Source organism: Eretmochelys imbricata, chromosome 3 (genome assembly GCF_965152235.1).
Source record: "Eretmochelys imbricata isolate rEreImb1 chromosome 3, rEreImb1.hap1, whole genome shotgun sequence".
Lineage (NCBI taxonomy): Eukaryota > Metazoa > Chordata > Testudines > Cheloniidae > Eretmochelys > Eretmochelys imbricata.
Window position 1 is genome coordinate 58,211,852 of NC_135574.1, and position 17,569 is coordinate 58,229,420.

At 39.8% G+C, this 17,569-nt stretch overlaps 1 protein-coding gene across 5 annotated transcripts in view; it reads left to right on the forward strand.

The window, feature by feature from the left end:
• The window catches only part of KCNQ5 (potassium voltage-gated channel subfamily Q member 5), a 515,957-nt gene that overhangs the window by 445,195 nt on the left and 53,193 nt on the right, over positions 1 to 17,569 (forward strand). For all 5 annotated transcript variants that reach the window (XM_077811612.1, XM_077811613.1, XM_077811617.1 and 2 more), the window contains exons 4-5: positions 4,329 to 4,504; positions 5,797 to 5,922. In XM_077811612.1, the coding sequence (XP_077667738.1) occupies positions 4,329 to 4,504; positions 5,797 to 5,922 (302 nt within the window). The remainder of the gene's footprint in view (positions 1 to 4,328; positions 4,505 to 5,796; positions 5,923 to 17,569) is intronic.

Below are 17,569 nucleotides of genomic sequence, written 5' to 3' on the forward strand. Positions count from 1 at the left end.
CTAAATTCCCATGGCTGTGAACTAATGTCTGTGTAACATAGGGTCTGCCTTATGCTTTAAAGGTACAATACAGAGTTCAAATCCTATTGGGAGCAGTGTTTTTAATATTTTTAAACTCCCCTCTTTCCTGTCAGTGCCGTATAGCTCACTGCATTTTCACCATTTAATTATCTGTTCCACACCAAAATACTCTGGACCAAATTATGGCAGCTTCAGATCAGGTGCATTAGGGAATGGGGTGCAAGGAAGGGGGAGTTGGCTGGATGAGGGGAAGGATGGTCTCTAGTGGTTAGGACACTAAGCTAGGACAGGGGAGACATGGCTTCAATCCCCTACTCTATTAGGAACTTCGGCCTTTGGCAAGTCACTTAGCCTCTCTATGTCTCAGTTCCCCATTTGCAACATGGGGCTAATAGCATTTCCCTATTTCACAGAGGTATTGTGAGACTAATTATATACATTAAAGACTATAAGGCACTAGATTCCATCCTGAGGGGAATTATATGGGTAGTTCAGATAGAGCACTGATCGTCTATTGCTGACACCTGCATAGAAAGCAGCCCTTATACTGCTGCCTTGTGCTCCCTTCCCACAAGGGAGCTACTGCTAGTGCTAGCAGCATTGCTCAATATCCTGTGGGTCATGTCTAGATGAGGTGATGGGGTGACCATGGCTAAGCTCACCCCTCCACACAAGAGCTGCTAGGCTGTGCTTGGGGGAGTACAAGCTACACTGTTTACAAACAAGTAGCAAGGACCGCTGGTGCGTATAACTGCCCCAATGTTGCAGAAGGTACTGTTTCTTCCTCTGGTGGAGAGACCTCAATATCAATACCAACAGAGAAATGATAGTTATAAAATTATCACTTTTTAAAAATATTAGGTCATTGCAAACCTGTTTGTACCTTTACTGGGTATTATTAAGATATAGCTACAAGTATGTTATAGCCAGGGTGCTTGAGAATATAACAAAACCTGTATATGTTTTAGTTAATTATGTTACAAAATGTTCAGGCTGATTAAAGAAATTGAAGGAGGTTTCTACTTTCTATCTCCCGAGGACGAGCAAATGCAAGGAAGATAACCCCTTCTCAGCCATAAAACCATGTTGATTATCCCAAAGAGTGTTATACAAACTCCAGAAAGCTGCATTTTAAACTTTACCTTACTTTAATTTTTACTCTTTTTTCTTTTGTGCTGTGTTGAAAGATGTGTTGGTTTTTGAAATTTTTATTTTGTACAAAATATCTAATAGAAGTTTAATTGCTATAACAAACAGATTGTAACTTTAAGGAGCGTGGGTCAATAGACAAACAAACCAAAAGAGTGTCTTATCTAGGCCAGGTTTCAGAGTAGCAGCTGTGTTAGTCTGTATTCGCAAAAAGAAAAGGAGTACTTGTGGGCACCTTAGAGACTAACCAATTTATTTGAGCATAAGCTTTCGTGAGCTACAGCTCACTTCATCGGATGCATTCAGTGGACAGTCCACTGAATGCATCCGATAAATTTATTAGTCTCTAAGGTGCCACAAGTACTCCTTTTCTTTTTATCCAGGCCAGCGCACCTCCCTTTATATAAGATACCAGTGTGGGACAAATGTAATCCTTATCTCAAGAAAACAAGCCATGTAAAACATTCATGTTTTTGGAAAAAACCTGACTGTGTGCAAAAAAAAAAAAATATGTGAGGATGTTCCTTATGCGGGGTACCTCAAAAAGGAATGTAGGAATGTGTTATCAGAGCAATAAATCCAGGTGTTAAGGTGGGCTATACCACCTCCCCACACACACATTTCCTCCCCTTTCCCCACCCCCCCCAATAACCTCTGCTTGTGTCTTTGAAACTCCAGGAAAACGTTAGCTGGAAATGTTTTAAACGTTTTGTTTCTTAAACGTTGAAATGGCAAATACCTTTGTGAAATGCTTACTTGCAAATATGTCAGCTTAATGCAAAACTCCTAATATAATTTCCTAATGTCACTGCTATGTAAAAGATAAAATGCTTTATGTACCAACACTGAATCTACTGAGCTTGCTAAACTTATTACTAATGTAAGAAGCCATTTAGGGATATGATATTTATATTTATTGGGGAATTCATTATTTACTGGCAGTGCTCAAGCAATTCCCTCATCCAAATCAGGAAGACAAGAATCATCTTTCCAAAAATTGCCATGTAGAATCAACACCTTCTTTAATAACTATTTAAGCTGAAAGAAAAGGAGTGCTTGTGGCACCTTAGAGACTAACCAATTTATTTGAGCATAAGCTTTCGTGAGCTACAGCTCAATCCGATGAAGTGAGCTGTAGCTCACGAAAGCTTATGCTCAAATAAATTGGTTAGTCTCTAACACAAGTACTCCTTTTCTTTTTGCGAATACAGACTAACACGGCTGCTACTCTGAAACCTGTATTTAGGCTGAAGACTCTCCTTAAGAATGACTTAATTTTAAAAAGATGGTTTTGAGAACTAAAAAACTTTCTATAAAGAACAAGAATGTTTAGTGTTTTTGAAAACAGAATTTCATTTCCTGTTGAAGTCTAGTAAAACTAAAGAAATATCTCAGAAATATATTGAATAAAAAGAAGGAGTTAAAACTCTAACTTTAGAGATGTTCTGAGAATCTTCTGTCACAAAGACACAGGAAATGCAATCATCAAGAAAGAATTAAAACTCCAACACATATGTGCATTAACAAACTGCATATTCTAAAGATGAAGAGGCACCTAAAGACAACCCACAATGATACTGAGCCAGTGAAAGAAGGACAGCAATCAACTTGAATTTAAAGAAGCCTGAAAGAGGTGTGTTTTCTTGTAACTTCATGGAACTAGGAAGGAGAAGAGTATAAAAAACTCTCAAGTAAGCTCCCCTCACACACATACTCCCTGCTACTCTGCTCAACGAACACACAGCACTCATCAGTTTATCCTGTCCATCTCTACAGGCAAACTACCACAGAGAGCTAAGAAAACCAGAGAAGGCTCAGGAAGAAACCAACCCAAGGAAAACCTCCGTAAGACTTCAACATGAATTAGTGAGAGGAAGTTACCTAAGGCCATGTCTGTACATACCGCGCTGCAGCGATACCAATAGAGCTGAGCCGCTGCAGTGCGTCTGGTGAAGACGCTCTGTGCCGACGGAAGAGAGCTCTCCCTTCAGCCTAATAAAACCACCTCCGCGAGCGGCAGAAGCAGTGTCACGTATGTCGGTGTCACTTCTGTCACTCCGGGGAGGGGTGGTTCTGAAGTGCCTCCGCGGCTGCTACCACTGCAACTGCACTAGCTCAATGAGAGCTAGTGTGAATATGTGTACGCAAACAGGGGAATCACATCCCTAGCTCATAGTATAGACATAGCCTAGAACAGTGGAAGTCATAGCCCTGATTTGGTGACAAGAGAAGCAATTAGTAAGAGCTAGTCTCCCGTTTCTTGTTTTTCTGGGGTAAATATTTTTAGTAATTTTTTAAATAAAATTACTTGGAATACAACAATTTAAAATTACCCCTTTCTATTCCATACTACTCATAGCTACTGCAGGCCATAATGCATCTAGCTGTCTCTGCGTGAACAGTGTTTCTTCTCCTCATCCTCTCCTAAGCATGGCACTGGCTCCAAGAGTTATAAACAAGCACGCTACACTTAACAAAAAATTTTCAATGTTTGTTGTGAAGAAACAAACTCTCATGCAAAGTATTAACACTCGGAGTGCTGGAACTTTCCAGACTGCCAGCTAAATGAATGCTTAGGAGGTCATTTATGCAACCAAGTTTATTTCTGTTTTTCCCCCAGGAAAATGTATATAAGGGAAGCTTGTATCCAGAAGCTCATTACTGCACAATTGCATCACATAGTATTCGCACACATAGGAAAATAAAATGTATATTTATAAGTCTACGTACCTCCATTTGACTCATGAAACTGAGAGGGTTTTGTTTTCTGTTACTGGCTTTTTTAATGCCTTTTCATAGGAATGTTGCTATGGGGGAAAGCAGTAGTGCAGTTTTAAAGCATGAGATGATTTATACAGTTCTACACATTGGGCTTGAAAATACCTTCCACAAGACGACTAGTTCCTTCAGTACTGCCTGCCTTATCAGTATATGTTTTTAACATTTCTAATGTAGCTCATGATTTTCATCCTGAAGGGTCTCTATGCACTTTTTAGACTCTAGTCTCGATCCCACAGTCCTATCTCAGACAAAATTCCCAGGGAATTGAAGACGAGTAAGGACTCCTCTTTATGCACAACTCCCTTCACTCAGCGTATTACGTCTATGTTCATGATTGCTTTATGTACATTAATATATCTGTAATGTATTTCTTTCAGACACCATTGTTCTCATCGCTTCAATAGCGGTTGTTTCTGCAAAAACTCAGGGTAACATTTTTGCAACATCAGCACTGAGAAGTCTTCGTTTCCTACAGATCCTTCGAATGGTGCGCATGGACCGAAGAGGAGGGACTTGGAAATTATTAGGTTCAGTAGTTTATGCACATAGCAAGGTAACTGTCATGGCCGTTCATTTTATTTAATTCTTCAGTCGGATTCAACAAAACTCTATGAATCAACATCACCTCATATATCTATAAGATTCCAGTGAATACCTAAAACTTCCTAAAGTAATGTTGGCTATGTAATGCATTATCAAAAATACATCTTTTCATGTTCATTCAGGTTTTTGAAAATATGCTAAAAATATTGGCCCTGATTCACCACCAGTTGGATGCTGGTGTAATTCCATTGAAATCAGTGGAGTTACACACGTGTCAAACTGAACTGGGAAATCAGGCCCATTGTTCAGGCTGGCCAGAGAACAAGAATTCTTTTTCATGAAAAAATATGAGATTCCACACTGGAATGAAAATGAAGCCTTTCAAAACCTTTGGCGAAAAAACATGAGAGAGAGGAGAGAGAAAGAGATCCACCCCGCGAGAGAATAGCCCCGTAGTGGATATTTGACTCCAGAATACAAGGCACTACCACATAAGGTAAAAGAGAATCTCCAAATAGCTGCAGTAGCATTAAAGCATATAATCATCTCTGGGTGCCAATCACTAGATAGTGAGTAGCATATTTGAAAAAATGTCAGAATATGTGACCAGCTAGCAGAGGGAAGGGGTAGGTACACACATTAGCCATTTCATTGCATACTCCCTTCATTTAGGCAAAGCTCCTGAGCTCTATACTTGTTTACAACGTTGAGGTCCATGTAGTGTAGTTAATGACCATGAAGTCAGTTTGTTGATGCAATCACAGGCATGAGCTCTTCAGAAAGAGACAGTGTAAATGAAAGAAAAATATCCCTCTGGCACAACAAATATTAAATGATTTATACTAAGTGAAACAGCTCCAACAGGAAAGACTGAGAAAGAATGACACCATAGCCCACTGGTTGGGGCCCTCACCTGGGATGTGGAACACCCAGCTTCAAGTCTCTCCTCCAAATCACACTGAGTAGGAGCTTCAGCCTCTGGCTCCCACATCCCAGATAAGTGCCCTAATCACAAGTCTGTTGGCTGTTCTGTGTTAGCGCTTTCCCCATCCTGGGCCCAAGAAACCTTTTTGATGAATCACCATTCATTTTGATGAATCCAACATTCCGTTGAAAAATTCCCAATCACTTCTACTTCTACCCATTGTTTGGAGACAATTTATGTGAACTGAGAAGCATTTGATTTTTAACTGCTAAAATGCCAAAAGAATATGGACTGTTTAATTATTTTTTCTTCAAATGCCACTCCACTCTATGTTTAATCTTTTTAATACAGGTTGATATTTATTTTCTTTTATCTAGGAATTAATCACAGCCTGGTACATAGGATTTTTAGTACTCATCTTTTCCTCTTTCCTTGTCTATCTGGTGGAAAAAGATGCAAATACTCAGTTTTCTACATATGCAGATGCTCTCTGGTGGGGCACAGTAAGTATGGAATGATCATTTGAACTATTTAACTAATACTGTAGAATATTTTGTATTACATGAATGCACTTATTAAAAGATATAAACTTATAGTGGTCCTGAGTATCCTAGTGCTTGTGTCTTGAATGGGCATGTGCATCTGTGAAAAAATGAGTGTGAATGCTACCCTTACATCCTAATTTGGTAGCATTTTTACACCCGCTTTACACAGATGTAAAGCCCTGATTCAGCAAGACATTTAAGCACATGCTTAACTTCAAAGTTCAGTGCAGCTGCATTGCTGAAGTCCATGGGACTTGAGAACATGCTTGTGTGCTTCGCTGAAAGGGATAGGATTATTCATGTGCTTAAAAGTAATCATGTGCTTAAGTGTTTTGCCAAACTGGGGATTAAGTAACTATACATGGTATAAGAAAATGGAGAATCAGTCCTAGATGTTTGACGTTTATTCTACTTTTTGATCTTGAAATCTGGTTAAAAATCTCACCAGAACAAACTTTCTCACAAGATTCTGAGTTTTTCTGTTTTCAGTGGGAATAGAAATACTATGCAAATAGTGAGATAGATCCTTGGTCCATGCTCAACTACACTGTTCTGCTCAGACAACTGGAAGGCTGCCCTAATAGGAAAGCTGCTTATTCATCTCCTGTAGGTGTATCCCCCTCCAGGGGATAAAGCAGCACTCCTATTCCCATAGTAGAACACCTTGTGCTCCAGCAATCCCAGCCAGTCAGTGGTGCCATTAGTGTCAACATAACTTAGAGCTTATTTTCCACTGAATGCATAACTTATTTTTCACTGAATGCATCCGATGAAGTGAGCTGTAGCTCACGAAAGCTTATGCTCAAATAAATTGATTAGTCTCTAAGGTGCCACAAGTCCTCCTTTTCTTTTTATAACTTAGAGCATCGCTTAGGCTGACTAAGGGAAGTCTGGGGGGCTGAACCACCCTCTGGCATGCTCCATGATCAGAGGACTAAAAAGGTAACTTCCCCACCTCAGGTGTTGCGCTGACAGGAGCTCAACCGGACCCAAGTCTTTCTTGTACTTCGACTCACAGACTAGTCAAAACCTGAACTTGCTTAGAGAAACAACAAAAAACAGACACTTCTGAACCCAAAAAGAATGTGCATTTGGGGGTTTGTTTACTTTTTGGGTGAAAGGTAGGTTTCCCAAACCTTTTTATTTGAACCAGTTCACTCATTCTTAGGCCATAGGTTACCCTTCCTCCGTAAGGGTTATATTTTTGAACGATCAGTGAGTAGAATTGTGAGCTGGGAACATGCAGAACCCAAAGTATCTGTTGGTTGCACAGCGACAGTTATAAAAAATACAGAAGTATTTTGCCTGATGAGACTTGTTTTAAAATGTCAAGAAAAAATGTCTCATAAAATATTTAATATTTGATCCTTTAATCCTAATGCAGGTAAGAGTCCAATTGACTTAAAGTTAAACCATCATATCAAACTCTGCTCTCAGTTACACTAATGTAAATTGCTCTGGGTTTACTGCAATGTAACTGAGAGCAGACTGGCCTGAAGTCAGTAAGAGTTTTGACTGCTTCACAATAGCAGGATCAAGTTCGTAGTTGAACAGTGGGGCTTTGACAGAGTCAGGCCTTGACCCTGTAGTCAAATCCACAGATCCAAGCAGATCTAATTGCATGAACAAGAGCTTAATTTTATAATTTTCGTCTCCACTTTTTGATATTTTAGAAGGAAAAGCCCTGCTAGGGAGCAATCATTTTATAAAATGGTGGCTTAAAATACTTTGCATACAGTGAAAATGAAAATGTATGACTCATAGGTCAGATAATTTGTGCAAATTGAGAAAACAGGAATTTTTTCTTGCTATCAACAGAAAAACAAATTATAATCAAAAACCTGAAAACAATTTTTTTTACTCTCTAATTAACCTGAATACATTTAAATTCTTAATATATTCAGGTGCATAAAATTACTGAAAATCAGCATATCCCCCTAATTCATTATTTTTGTTGTTTCCGTCTTAATAATGATAATTTCTGTATTATCTGTAAAACAGTATGTGGGAAATGTAGTCTTGCTTGTTTTGATTGCCAGAATAACCCACATGCAGATTTTGAAAAGGTCAGATCACATGGCATTCTAGGGGGCGTCAACCCTTAGTCTCATTGATTTGTTTATTTGCAACAATTATTCTAATTTACATTCCACTGTATACATCAAGTCCCAGAATGGTTTTGTTATGTTCCCGTTTAAAAAAAAGGGGGGACTAGCCATGAATCATCCTCTGAAGTTCCAGGCTTCTAGAAACACTCGTAATGCCTTCTCGTCATACCCAGTATGCTGTAATTAATTGACACTAGCACACTCATTCAATCAAATTATCTAAGGGCCATATCCTGCCATCATTCCATGTGTGATACTCTTATTGAAGTCAATGGGAGTTTTTCACTGAAATCAAAGGCAGGATATGATCTGTTAGTTTAAATACATCTAGATTTCCAATCTGCAACTCTAACATAACATAAATGCTATCAATGTGTATTTTCTTATGGCTGGAGCTCCCACAGTTTTGGTTTATGTATGCCAACCAAATTAATAGAGAAGCAAGGTGGATGAGGTAATATCTTTTATTGGACCAACTTCTGTTGGTGAGAGAGACAAGCTTTTGAACTACGCAGAGCTCTTCTTCAGGACTTCAGGACCTTACCCACCTAGTTTCTCTAATATCCTGGGACCAGCGTGGCTACAACAACACTGCATACAAACAAGATCAATGGGTGCCATGCAGGGCTCCAATAGCAAGAATACTTGGAGAGGATGGCAAATTAATTAAATAAAATAATTATTTTAATAGACCATATATAATGTGGGAACAGGAAGAGGGAGCATTCCTTGACTTAAATATTTGTTATTCAAGTCCCTAGCACTTCAGTGCTATGCAAAAGTGTGTGCTTTTTGCAATTATCATATATAGTCATTTGTTTTACCTGAAAACATAATTTATTATGGTGTAAAAAAGATACTTGTATAGCTGGCATCTTTTCAGAGTTTCTCTCAGTTATATTGACTTTTCCTTTTCTAATAGTACATTGTAATTACGATAGAATAATGAAATATCTACAACAACTATGTGAATACCAAATGAATTAACCGTGGATGATATTATTACAATGGATATGAAATACTGATGATAAGTTTCTCATTCAACACTATCAGAACTTGAACAAATTTAATTCTTTCAATTAACTTCATAGTATGTGGAGATTCAAAAGGGAATTATTTATTAAGGAATGTATAAATGCATCTAATTAAAGAACAAACTATTGGAATGTTAATTAAACAGAAAGGAACTCCTATCCTTGGGACTCTTGCTTTAATATGGTCCTGTTTTTTCTTCAGATAAATTCTGTGCTGAGTGATTGCTCTTCTCTCCAGAGGGCTTTCAGGTGTGAAGATTCATAGGGCTCAAAGTTTGTCTAACTTTTTGGGAAGATTGTTACCCTACAATGTCATTAACATGCAGACAACACTAAATCCGACATCTCCTTTTCCACAGCCCTACTGGAGACATCTCCTCATTCTCCAGTTTCTGGCAGAGACAGGAAAATTGATGAAAGCCAGTTGATTTAGGCTCAGTGTTGAAAAAAGAGGTTGATGCTGATTGAGAGGGGGAAGCACTTTGAGGAATTAACAAAGTCAATAATCATTCTGTCAGTGGAAGACATCTGCAGAGCTTTTGTCAAAATGGGTTAGAAGCCTCGTAGCTGCTCCTGGCTTCCCATATGGCAACAGTCATTTGTCAGGCCAAGAAGCCATTCCTTTTGGAGGTAGACCCCATCACAGGCATGCTAACATTACTATGGGTCACTCTCCCAGAGGCTAGCCTTGACAGCCACTTGAATATTTCAGGTTTCAGAGTAGCAGCCTGTTTGTCTGTATCTGCAAAAAGAACAGGAGTACTTGTGGCACCTTAGAGACTAACAAATTTATTAGAGCAAATTTATTTCAGCTAGTGTAGTGAATGACTGCCTCCTTTTTAGCTAGCCTGCCTTTCTCTAAGACATCACACCTGGGCTTTGTCCTCAACAATGGAAGCAGTCAAGGTACTGCTTACTATCTACGAGCCCTAAATAGCTTACATCCCATTTACTTAGGAAACTGTTTCACCACCTTTGCCCAGTGATGACCACTGCATTGAGCTGCACTGCTTTGGCCACCTTTCCCAAGAGTGACCTTTGAGAGAATAGCAGGCATTTTCCTTGGAAATTCACTTCTGCCAGACAACTGTCTAAGCCTGAACTTGGCCATATTAGAACATTAAGTAAAATAGTTCTTTTTGTCCAAGCTTTCCACTAATCGCAAGCTCTGGAATCCTTGGCATTTAGCCTACTGGTGTCCATCTTACCCTTTAAAATTAACTTTGTTCTGTTGTGGATGTGAGCTGTTCAGTGTTCCATTTGGAGTTAATAAACCCACTTGGTCCATAGGTGGGTGAAAGTCACTCTACCTGCCTACAGCTGCAGTATTCATTCCTCTATGCAGGGAAAGTCCAGGGAGGCAAAATCCCCTTACCACAACCCAGTCCCAGGGTGCAGTAGCAGCCTCTCTCACACTCCTTTGCCATGGGTTTTATTCCAGTCCGTGGGCAGGAATAGCACCACAACCCTTTCGTGCTGGTTTCCTGGGGTACTGGAACACTGTAAATAGGTACCTGTGACCCCTCCTCTGGCCATAGCTCCAAAGTAACTTTTTGTGACAAGGTATGGAGAGCTGGCATGGAGGCCATTTCCCTGGCATGGTGGAAACCCATCCCCCATACAGCCCCTGATACAGAGGTGCTGTCGCAAGACATTCTGCACTGGAATGAATACTTCCCAGAGTGAGCAACAGGTCTTTTCTGGAAATGATTTCTGTGATCTATTAACTCTGATGGGTATTAAACAATCTTTTCCTGATAGTGTGCCCCACAGTGCAAATCTGTTCCTCATGCTCCATACTTAAGATACTACAAACTTTTGGCTTGTTCTGCTTTTGAGACATCTTAATAAACTGCATTAGACAGTGGGGCAACATTTGGGATACATACTGTAGTGACAGGTTTCAGAGTAACAGCCGTGTTAGTCTGTATTCGCAAAAAGAAAAGGAGTCCTTGTGGCACCTTAGAGACTAACCAATTTATTTGAGCATGAGCTTTCGTGAGCTACAGCTCACTTCATCAGATTTCCACGGTATGCATCTGATGAAGTGAGCTGTAGCTCACGAAAGCTCATGCTCAAATAAATTGGTTAGTCTCTAAGGTGCCACAAGGACTCCTTTTCTTTATACTGTAGTGAGAGGTGGCATGAGTTCAGTGAGAGGTAGTAGCAGCTGATTTACATAGGCAGAGCCTTCCAGCACATCCTGAGCACTGTCATGATCTGTATTTGTGCTACATGGCAGCGACCCTGGTCTCTACAATACAACTTTTTCTGCATATATACACTGTCTCGGATTACCCTTTCATGTGAAGGGGAGTTCTGAAGAGTGTTTTACAAATGCCATCTTTCTTCACTTATACTATCTTCATACATGTCTGAGCTGATATTACCTGATGATTTGAGCTACTTCTTTCATTAGTGTAACAAGGATAGCTCACTCCAAAACTGAGTGCTACAACTAGGTGCAGTCGGCTCTGGGCTGAGTCTCATGGAACCATAATATACGTTTTTACCTAAATTTTGACTTTCCCTATGTAATCTTTGCATTCAGAAAAGCTATAGCCAATGATCAGTGTTGACGTGACAAATTCCTTTGAAGTCATTGGGACACTAAGGCCAGGTCTACGCTAAAAACTTAGCTTGACTGAGCGCTGCAGCCATGCTCCTGCCATGTTTCTAGTGAAGAAACACCTCCGATGCTTTTTTACACAGCCTTGTTGCAGTTAGTTTTTAGTGCATCTTTTCACCCTGTGTGCTTGGAGTTTTTATACTGCAACAGATGACTCAGCTCTAATTGTCCAAATGTGTTCATAGAAAATATAACTTCTTTCTGCACTTCCTTTGACCTTGTCCTTATCTATGAACTTATACTTCCTTTTTCATCACTGGAGTATTAAATCTTTGCATTGTAGTCTTTGGCACACATGTAGTCTGTTCTGCAAATTCCTGCAGTGTACTCCTGATTGTTACACTAAATGAATGGTACAATTACATATGCACAAAAAAATGGCAATGCCATTTGCATGATTTCCACCTGCTCAGATCCACTTCTAACATCTTCATTGCCAGAGACAACGCATAAATCTTGATGGGGGCAGGGGACGCTGCCCCAGGCATTGCCTCTGGGCTGAGCAGCAGTAGCAGAACGAGAAGTGCCAGGGCTGTGGCAAGCGAGCACCTCAGGGAGCATGTCATGGCAGCCAGGCTCCACAGGCAGGGTCCGCTCCAGAATGCATCACCAGCTGGCGCCAGGCTCCTTTGCGGGAGAGGCCCAAGTCTTATACCAATAAAATAAAAACCAGCAGGATCTTATCAAAGGGGAAACGGCAAAATGCCACATTTATTGTGAATACAGAAAGAATCATAGTAAGCAGTTAGTTATAACTATAACATTCCATTCAATCTCATATTTATTCACACATTCATTCACACACACACACACACACAGGTTCTGCAAGGTTGTTATCATAGTTATCAGCCTTAGAGTTGCTCATGCCAAGCCACTGGCCAGGTGGCCTGGACATGAGGAGGGAGCAGGGCCTTGTCAGATGCTCATCTGATGCTCCTGGAAGTTGGTTTGCAGAATCAGACCCCAAAGTTCTCACTTTCTAGAGTCCATTTTTATAGGAATTTCTTCCTGTGCCAGTCTATGGGAATTGCTGAATCAATCAGCAGATGGCACATTCGTGATGGCTCTGTGCTGCCAGATGTTATCTTGTTTTTCGGTTCTCCCATTCTTGAGGCTGTTGGGTGGATTCCAGTCCTGGGGGTCCTCTGGTTATTTCCACTTGACACCTTCTTCAGCCGATGGACACTCCATTCTTAGGCTGGCACCTCCCTGATCATTCAGTTATTATCCACACCAAGCATCCATCCACATACATCCTCTATCTCTATTTTAATCACAATTGTTAACAAAGTGAGATGAATACAACAAAAGGGTGGGGAGTCTCTGGGTGCTGTTTCTGTTGTTACAGAGTATTGCTTTGAGTCTCTCTCTGTGTGAGTGGTTGTTGTTACAAAGAATTGCTTTGAGAACAGACTCTGTCTTAGAATGTACTAACACAATTAGCAGTTCGCAAGTTTCACACAGAGAGGGAGAGAAACAGTACCAAAAACCAAGAGACCTCTTAATTAGTAATACCCTGGAATTTAAACTATGGGGAATCAAACTCATTTGTGATTTTAATACAGAACTTCTTTAATGTGATCCAACATAATCCCCCTTTTGACACTAAGATTTATAATCGACAGTGTCACCTTCTATTCAAGAGAAGGTACTGTGAGGCAATTTGAGTTTGTGATTCCAATTCATCCCACATACATGATCCTAGTGAGGTATCTTTACTACAAGGTTCTGGGGCAACAGGCAAGGTGAGGCACACCCACTTTTGAGGAGTCCATTCAGTACAACCTCTACTGTCCAATAGCTTCCCTCCCTCCCCAGCCCACTGGCTCAAAGTCCAGGGTAGCCAGAAGGATCCCATGTATAATATGGGGAGTGAGCTAACCTTCAATACTTTTGCCTCCAGGGACTGTTGGTGTGCAATTGTGTCAACAATTTCTCCCATTAACAAGTCTGGTTTTACAATACTGGAAACTTATTGCATCCATTCATATTGATAAGTGTCAAACAATGATCTCTTCCTTTGTTTTAACAAATGCATCAAACCCTAAATATTTCCCAATATGACCCAGAACATTTCGTGTTCCAAAGTAGCTAGGGCAAGTATCTGCATTTCAGTGCATCCCATAGCTATGGCTGTGTAGTTTCCTATTTCTAATTTTTTTCTTATGTATAAGCCATGTGGTAGTATTAAGCCATTGCCAAAGATTCCATCGGGCTTTTAGGTTACCCAGACCAATTTGGACCAAGTCTACATTGGCATGTACTTGTTTTTGTATCAGGCTGTCCTGTAGCTGGGATGGAGAGCTTAATTTATTTTTAATTACCTGCAGGTCTGCAGTATTTTTGTTTAAACACACAACAGTGCTAGCAACAAGACAAGACAAAACATAGAACTCAAACCACAATTTCTATTGTGACAGTAGATTCATGGTATTGGGTTGCTCTTCAGCTGGCATCAGCTTTTCCTGATTTTCTGAAAGACAAAAGAACATGTTTCTACCCCTTTTTGGGGTGGCAGGTTATTGCTTAAAATATTTCTTTTACAATACCCTTGCTTATTGCAGGCAAAACAGAGGAATTACCCCCATATTTTCCTGTGTTTGTTCTATAGGCAGGCCAGGTTTCAATGGCGTCTATCTTTTAAGGGTTATGGGGAAATTATGCCACTGTTTAGTCATTAAATCCCTGAGGTGGGGTACCTCAGTTTTCCTTCTTATACAGCAGACCAAGTTTATAACGTTTTTCCTGCTGTGTTAAGATTTAAGTTTATCTACAGGTAATAGCTGAGAAGCATCATTACCATATGACCTTAAAGGATTTTTCCAAAAATCATACACACTATACATTGTTACAGGGGTACTTATTATCATTAAATTTATAAAGTTATCTTGTGATCCCATGCCTTTTATTTAGACAATTTGTTTGCTGACCAGGTGTGTCCTTTATCTGCAGCTCCTTTGTGCTGCTAGTTCTTTCCTTCCTTTATCATTTAGGTAATTTGCATTTTCACAGACGCTTCCTGCTTTTGGATTTAAAGCCATCAGCAGCTCAGAGACTCTATCTTAAAAGGGACACAATCAACTTTCACCAGAGTTTTGATAATTTTTTTAATTCTGCTTCCAAAACACATAGCAATCTGAAAAAGAAAACCCAACCTATTGTGGCTCCCTTTGGAGCCCTGATAGCATTTTAATTAAGTAGCATGGTATGTTTGCATTTCTTTTGCCCCTTCTACAATATACCCTGCATATGTTCTGGGGCAAATGCACATTCCTCCCATAGTTTAACTACTATAACATTATCCATATCCATTTTTACATAAGGTGTAACTGTTTCTTTTTTTTTTTTTTTGCTTACAGAGTTATCATGTTCCTTCATCAAAGTGACAGTCCGATTACTCAGAGCCATTTTAAGACTCAGTGTTTCTAACATTGCTTCTTTTTGTTTTGTGCACCTCACCCCTGCAGTTGCTTCAGAGGGGCACTGTCTTTTTTAATTTCTTATTTATGTATTTTTACTACAGCTCTCATCTGGTATTTTGTTACAAAAACAAACAAACAAAAAGAATCCAGATTTTTTTTTCCTGTTCTCCTGATTTTGACTGCCCTGCTGCAGCCACAACTTAAAAACATTTTCAATTTTGTAAAGCATTGAGTTACCTTTTAAAGGTTAAATGCCAAATCCCAAAGCCAAACAACACTAATTATCTGTGTCTAGCAAAAAGGTCTCAGTTTTGCAACTTTGAATTAAAGAGTCAAATGGATTTTTACTGGCATTATTTCAAACAAAAACAAAACCAAGTGGTCCTTAGAACTTTCTGTATTTACACACACACAGATAGATACGTACACATTTTCTTTTTCTTAAGAGCCCTTCCACACTACTCTGTTTTTTCCATCTTACATTCCCTTTATACATTTGAGGCAGTTAAGTTCCAATAGAATCCCCTTTTGTTCTTTTAGCAAATTTGACTAAATTGTCCAGTCAAATTATTTTAATCAGATAAAAGAAAAGGAGTACTTGTGGCACCTTAGAGACTAACCAATTTATTTGAGCATAAGCTTTCGTGAGCTACAGCTCACTTCATCGGATCACGAAAGCTCATGCTCAAATAAATTGGTTAGTCTCTAAGGTGCCACAAGTACTCCTTTTCTTTTTGCGAATACAGACTAACATGGCTGTTACTCTGAAACCTTTAATCAGATAGTTTATTTTTGCCTGGCTAATTTACAGACATTCCTTTGGAAAAGGGCCCATTTTTCCTTCAGAATGGCTGCAAAGAAACCAAGACTGCTCTTTCTCTAACATTTTTCCTTTTTAACATTTTCACAAAGTTTAGCTGCTTAATTCCCTCCAGCCTCTGCAGAGTTAACTTTTTCACTCTCTTTTCTCTTTGTAATTATGCCTGGGGGTGCCGTACATAGGACCTTCTCCCCCTTCACCCGCTGTAATGGCTGCTACCTGTTTACTGGCAAAGCCCAATTTTTGTCTCAGACTCTTAATTAGTGATTCACAACAACTATGATTTGCAGGTGCTCTGCCCTGCTTCAAGGTTAATTTCTTTACCAGACCTTGGAGCACATGATACTCTCTTTCAATTTTCTCAGAGGCTTTAGCTTGGTCTGCCAGGAATCTTTCTCTCTTTTTGCATTCCTGGAGTGCCTCTTTCACTATTTTCAGCTGACTTTGGGTATTTGTAGCCAGCACCTTCCAATTGTCTGCTCCCTTTTCCGTTTGTGCCTTTTCCTCTTTACATGAAGACAAGCGGAGGTAAGAATCCTTACGTGCCTCCCACAACTACCAAATTGCTGCTGCATCTCTTTTGGCAGCACTAGAAGGTTTGTATATGAGGATATACTGAGCCAATCTATCCTCTAGCTCCGAAATAGTGCAGACATCAGCTAGGGCTTGTTTAGTCCAAGGACTGTGCCCAAATTTTTGAAGGATTTGTTTAAAAGGTGTAATTTTTTTTTAACAAAAGGTGAGGTTGGAGTTCCTTCTGAATCTATTCCTCCCTCTGGTACAGGCTTACCCTGTTTTCTTTTAAACATCTTCACATGGATATTTCAATCTCTTTGTCACTCCTGGTATCACTTAGCAAGTGAAGTGAGCTGTAGCTCACGAAAGCTCATGCTCAAATAAATTGGTTAGTCTCTAAGGTGCCACAAGTACTTCTTTTCTTTTTGCAAAGACAGACTAACACGGCTGTTACTCTGAAACCAGCCTAGATTCTGAAATCATAGCTTATCAAATTTCCTCGTCACACCTGGCACAGGTCAGCGAGTGACACAGCCTAGATTCTCTGAACCTGCTACTCCTTATTCCAGCGAGTAGCTTAGCCTGGCCCTTAGGCCTTCTTGCTGCCCCTGATACCTCAGTGAACAATAGGACTTAGGTTTAGTAATCGTAGCTTAATCTATACGCTTTCCCCTGCTACCCTCCCGGAGGCCCGCAGGTCTGGTCAACCAGATTTCCCCTGCTACCTTCCCGGAGGCCAGCAGGTCTGGTTAACCTGATTGATTTTAGTAATCTTAGTTTAATTTACACACTTTCCCCTGCTACCTTCATGGACCCAATAGAAATGCCTAGCTCAACAGAGCTGGCGGTGTGCACACCAATATTTACAATAACTGAGGTTTTTTACCAGTATTCCCCCTTTTGCAATTCTCCACCAAAATGTTATACCAATAAAATAAAAACCAGCAGGATCTTATTAAAGGGGAAAAGGCAAAATACCACATTTATTGTGAATACAGAAAGAATCATAGTAAGCAGTTAGTTATAGCTATAACATTCCATTCAATTTCATATTTATTCACACATTCATTCATACA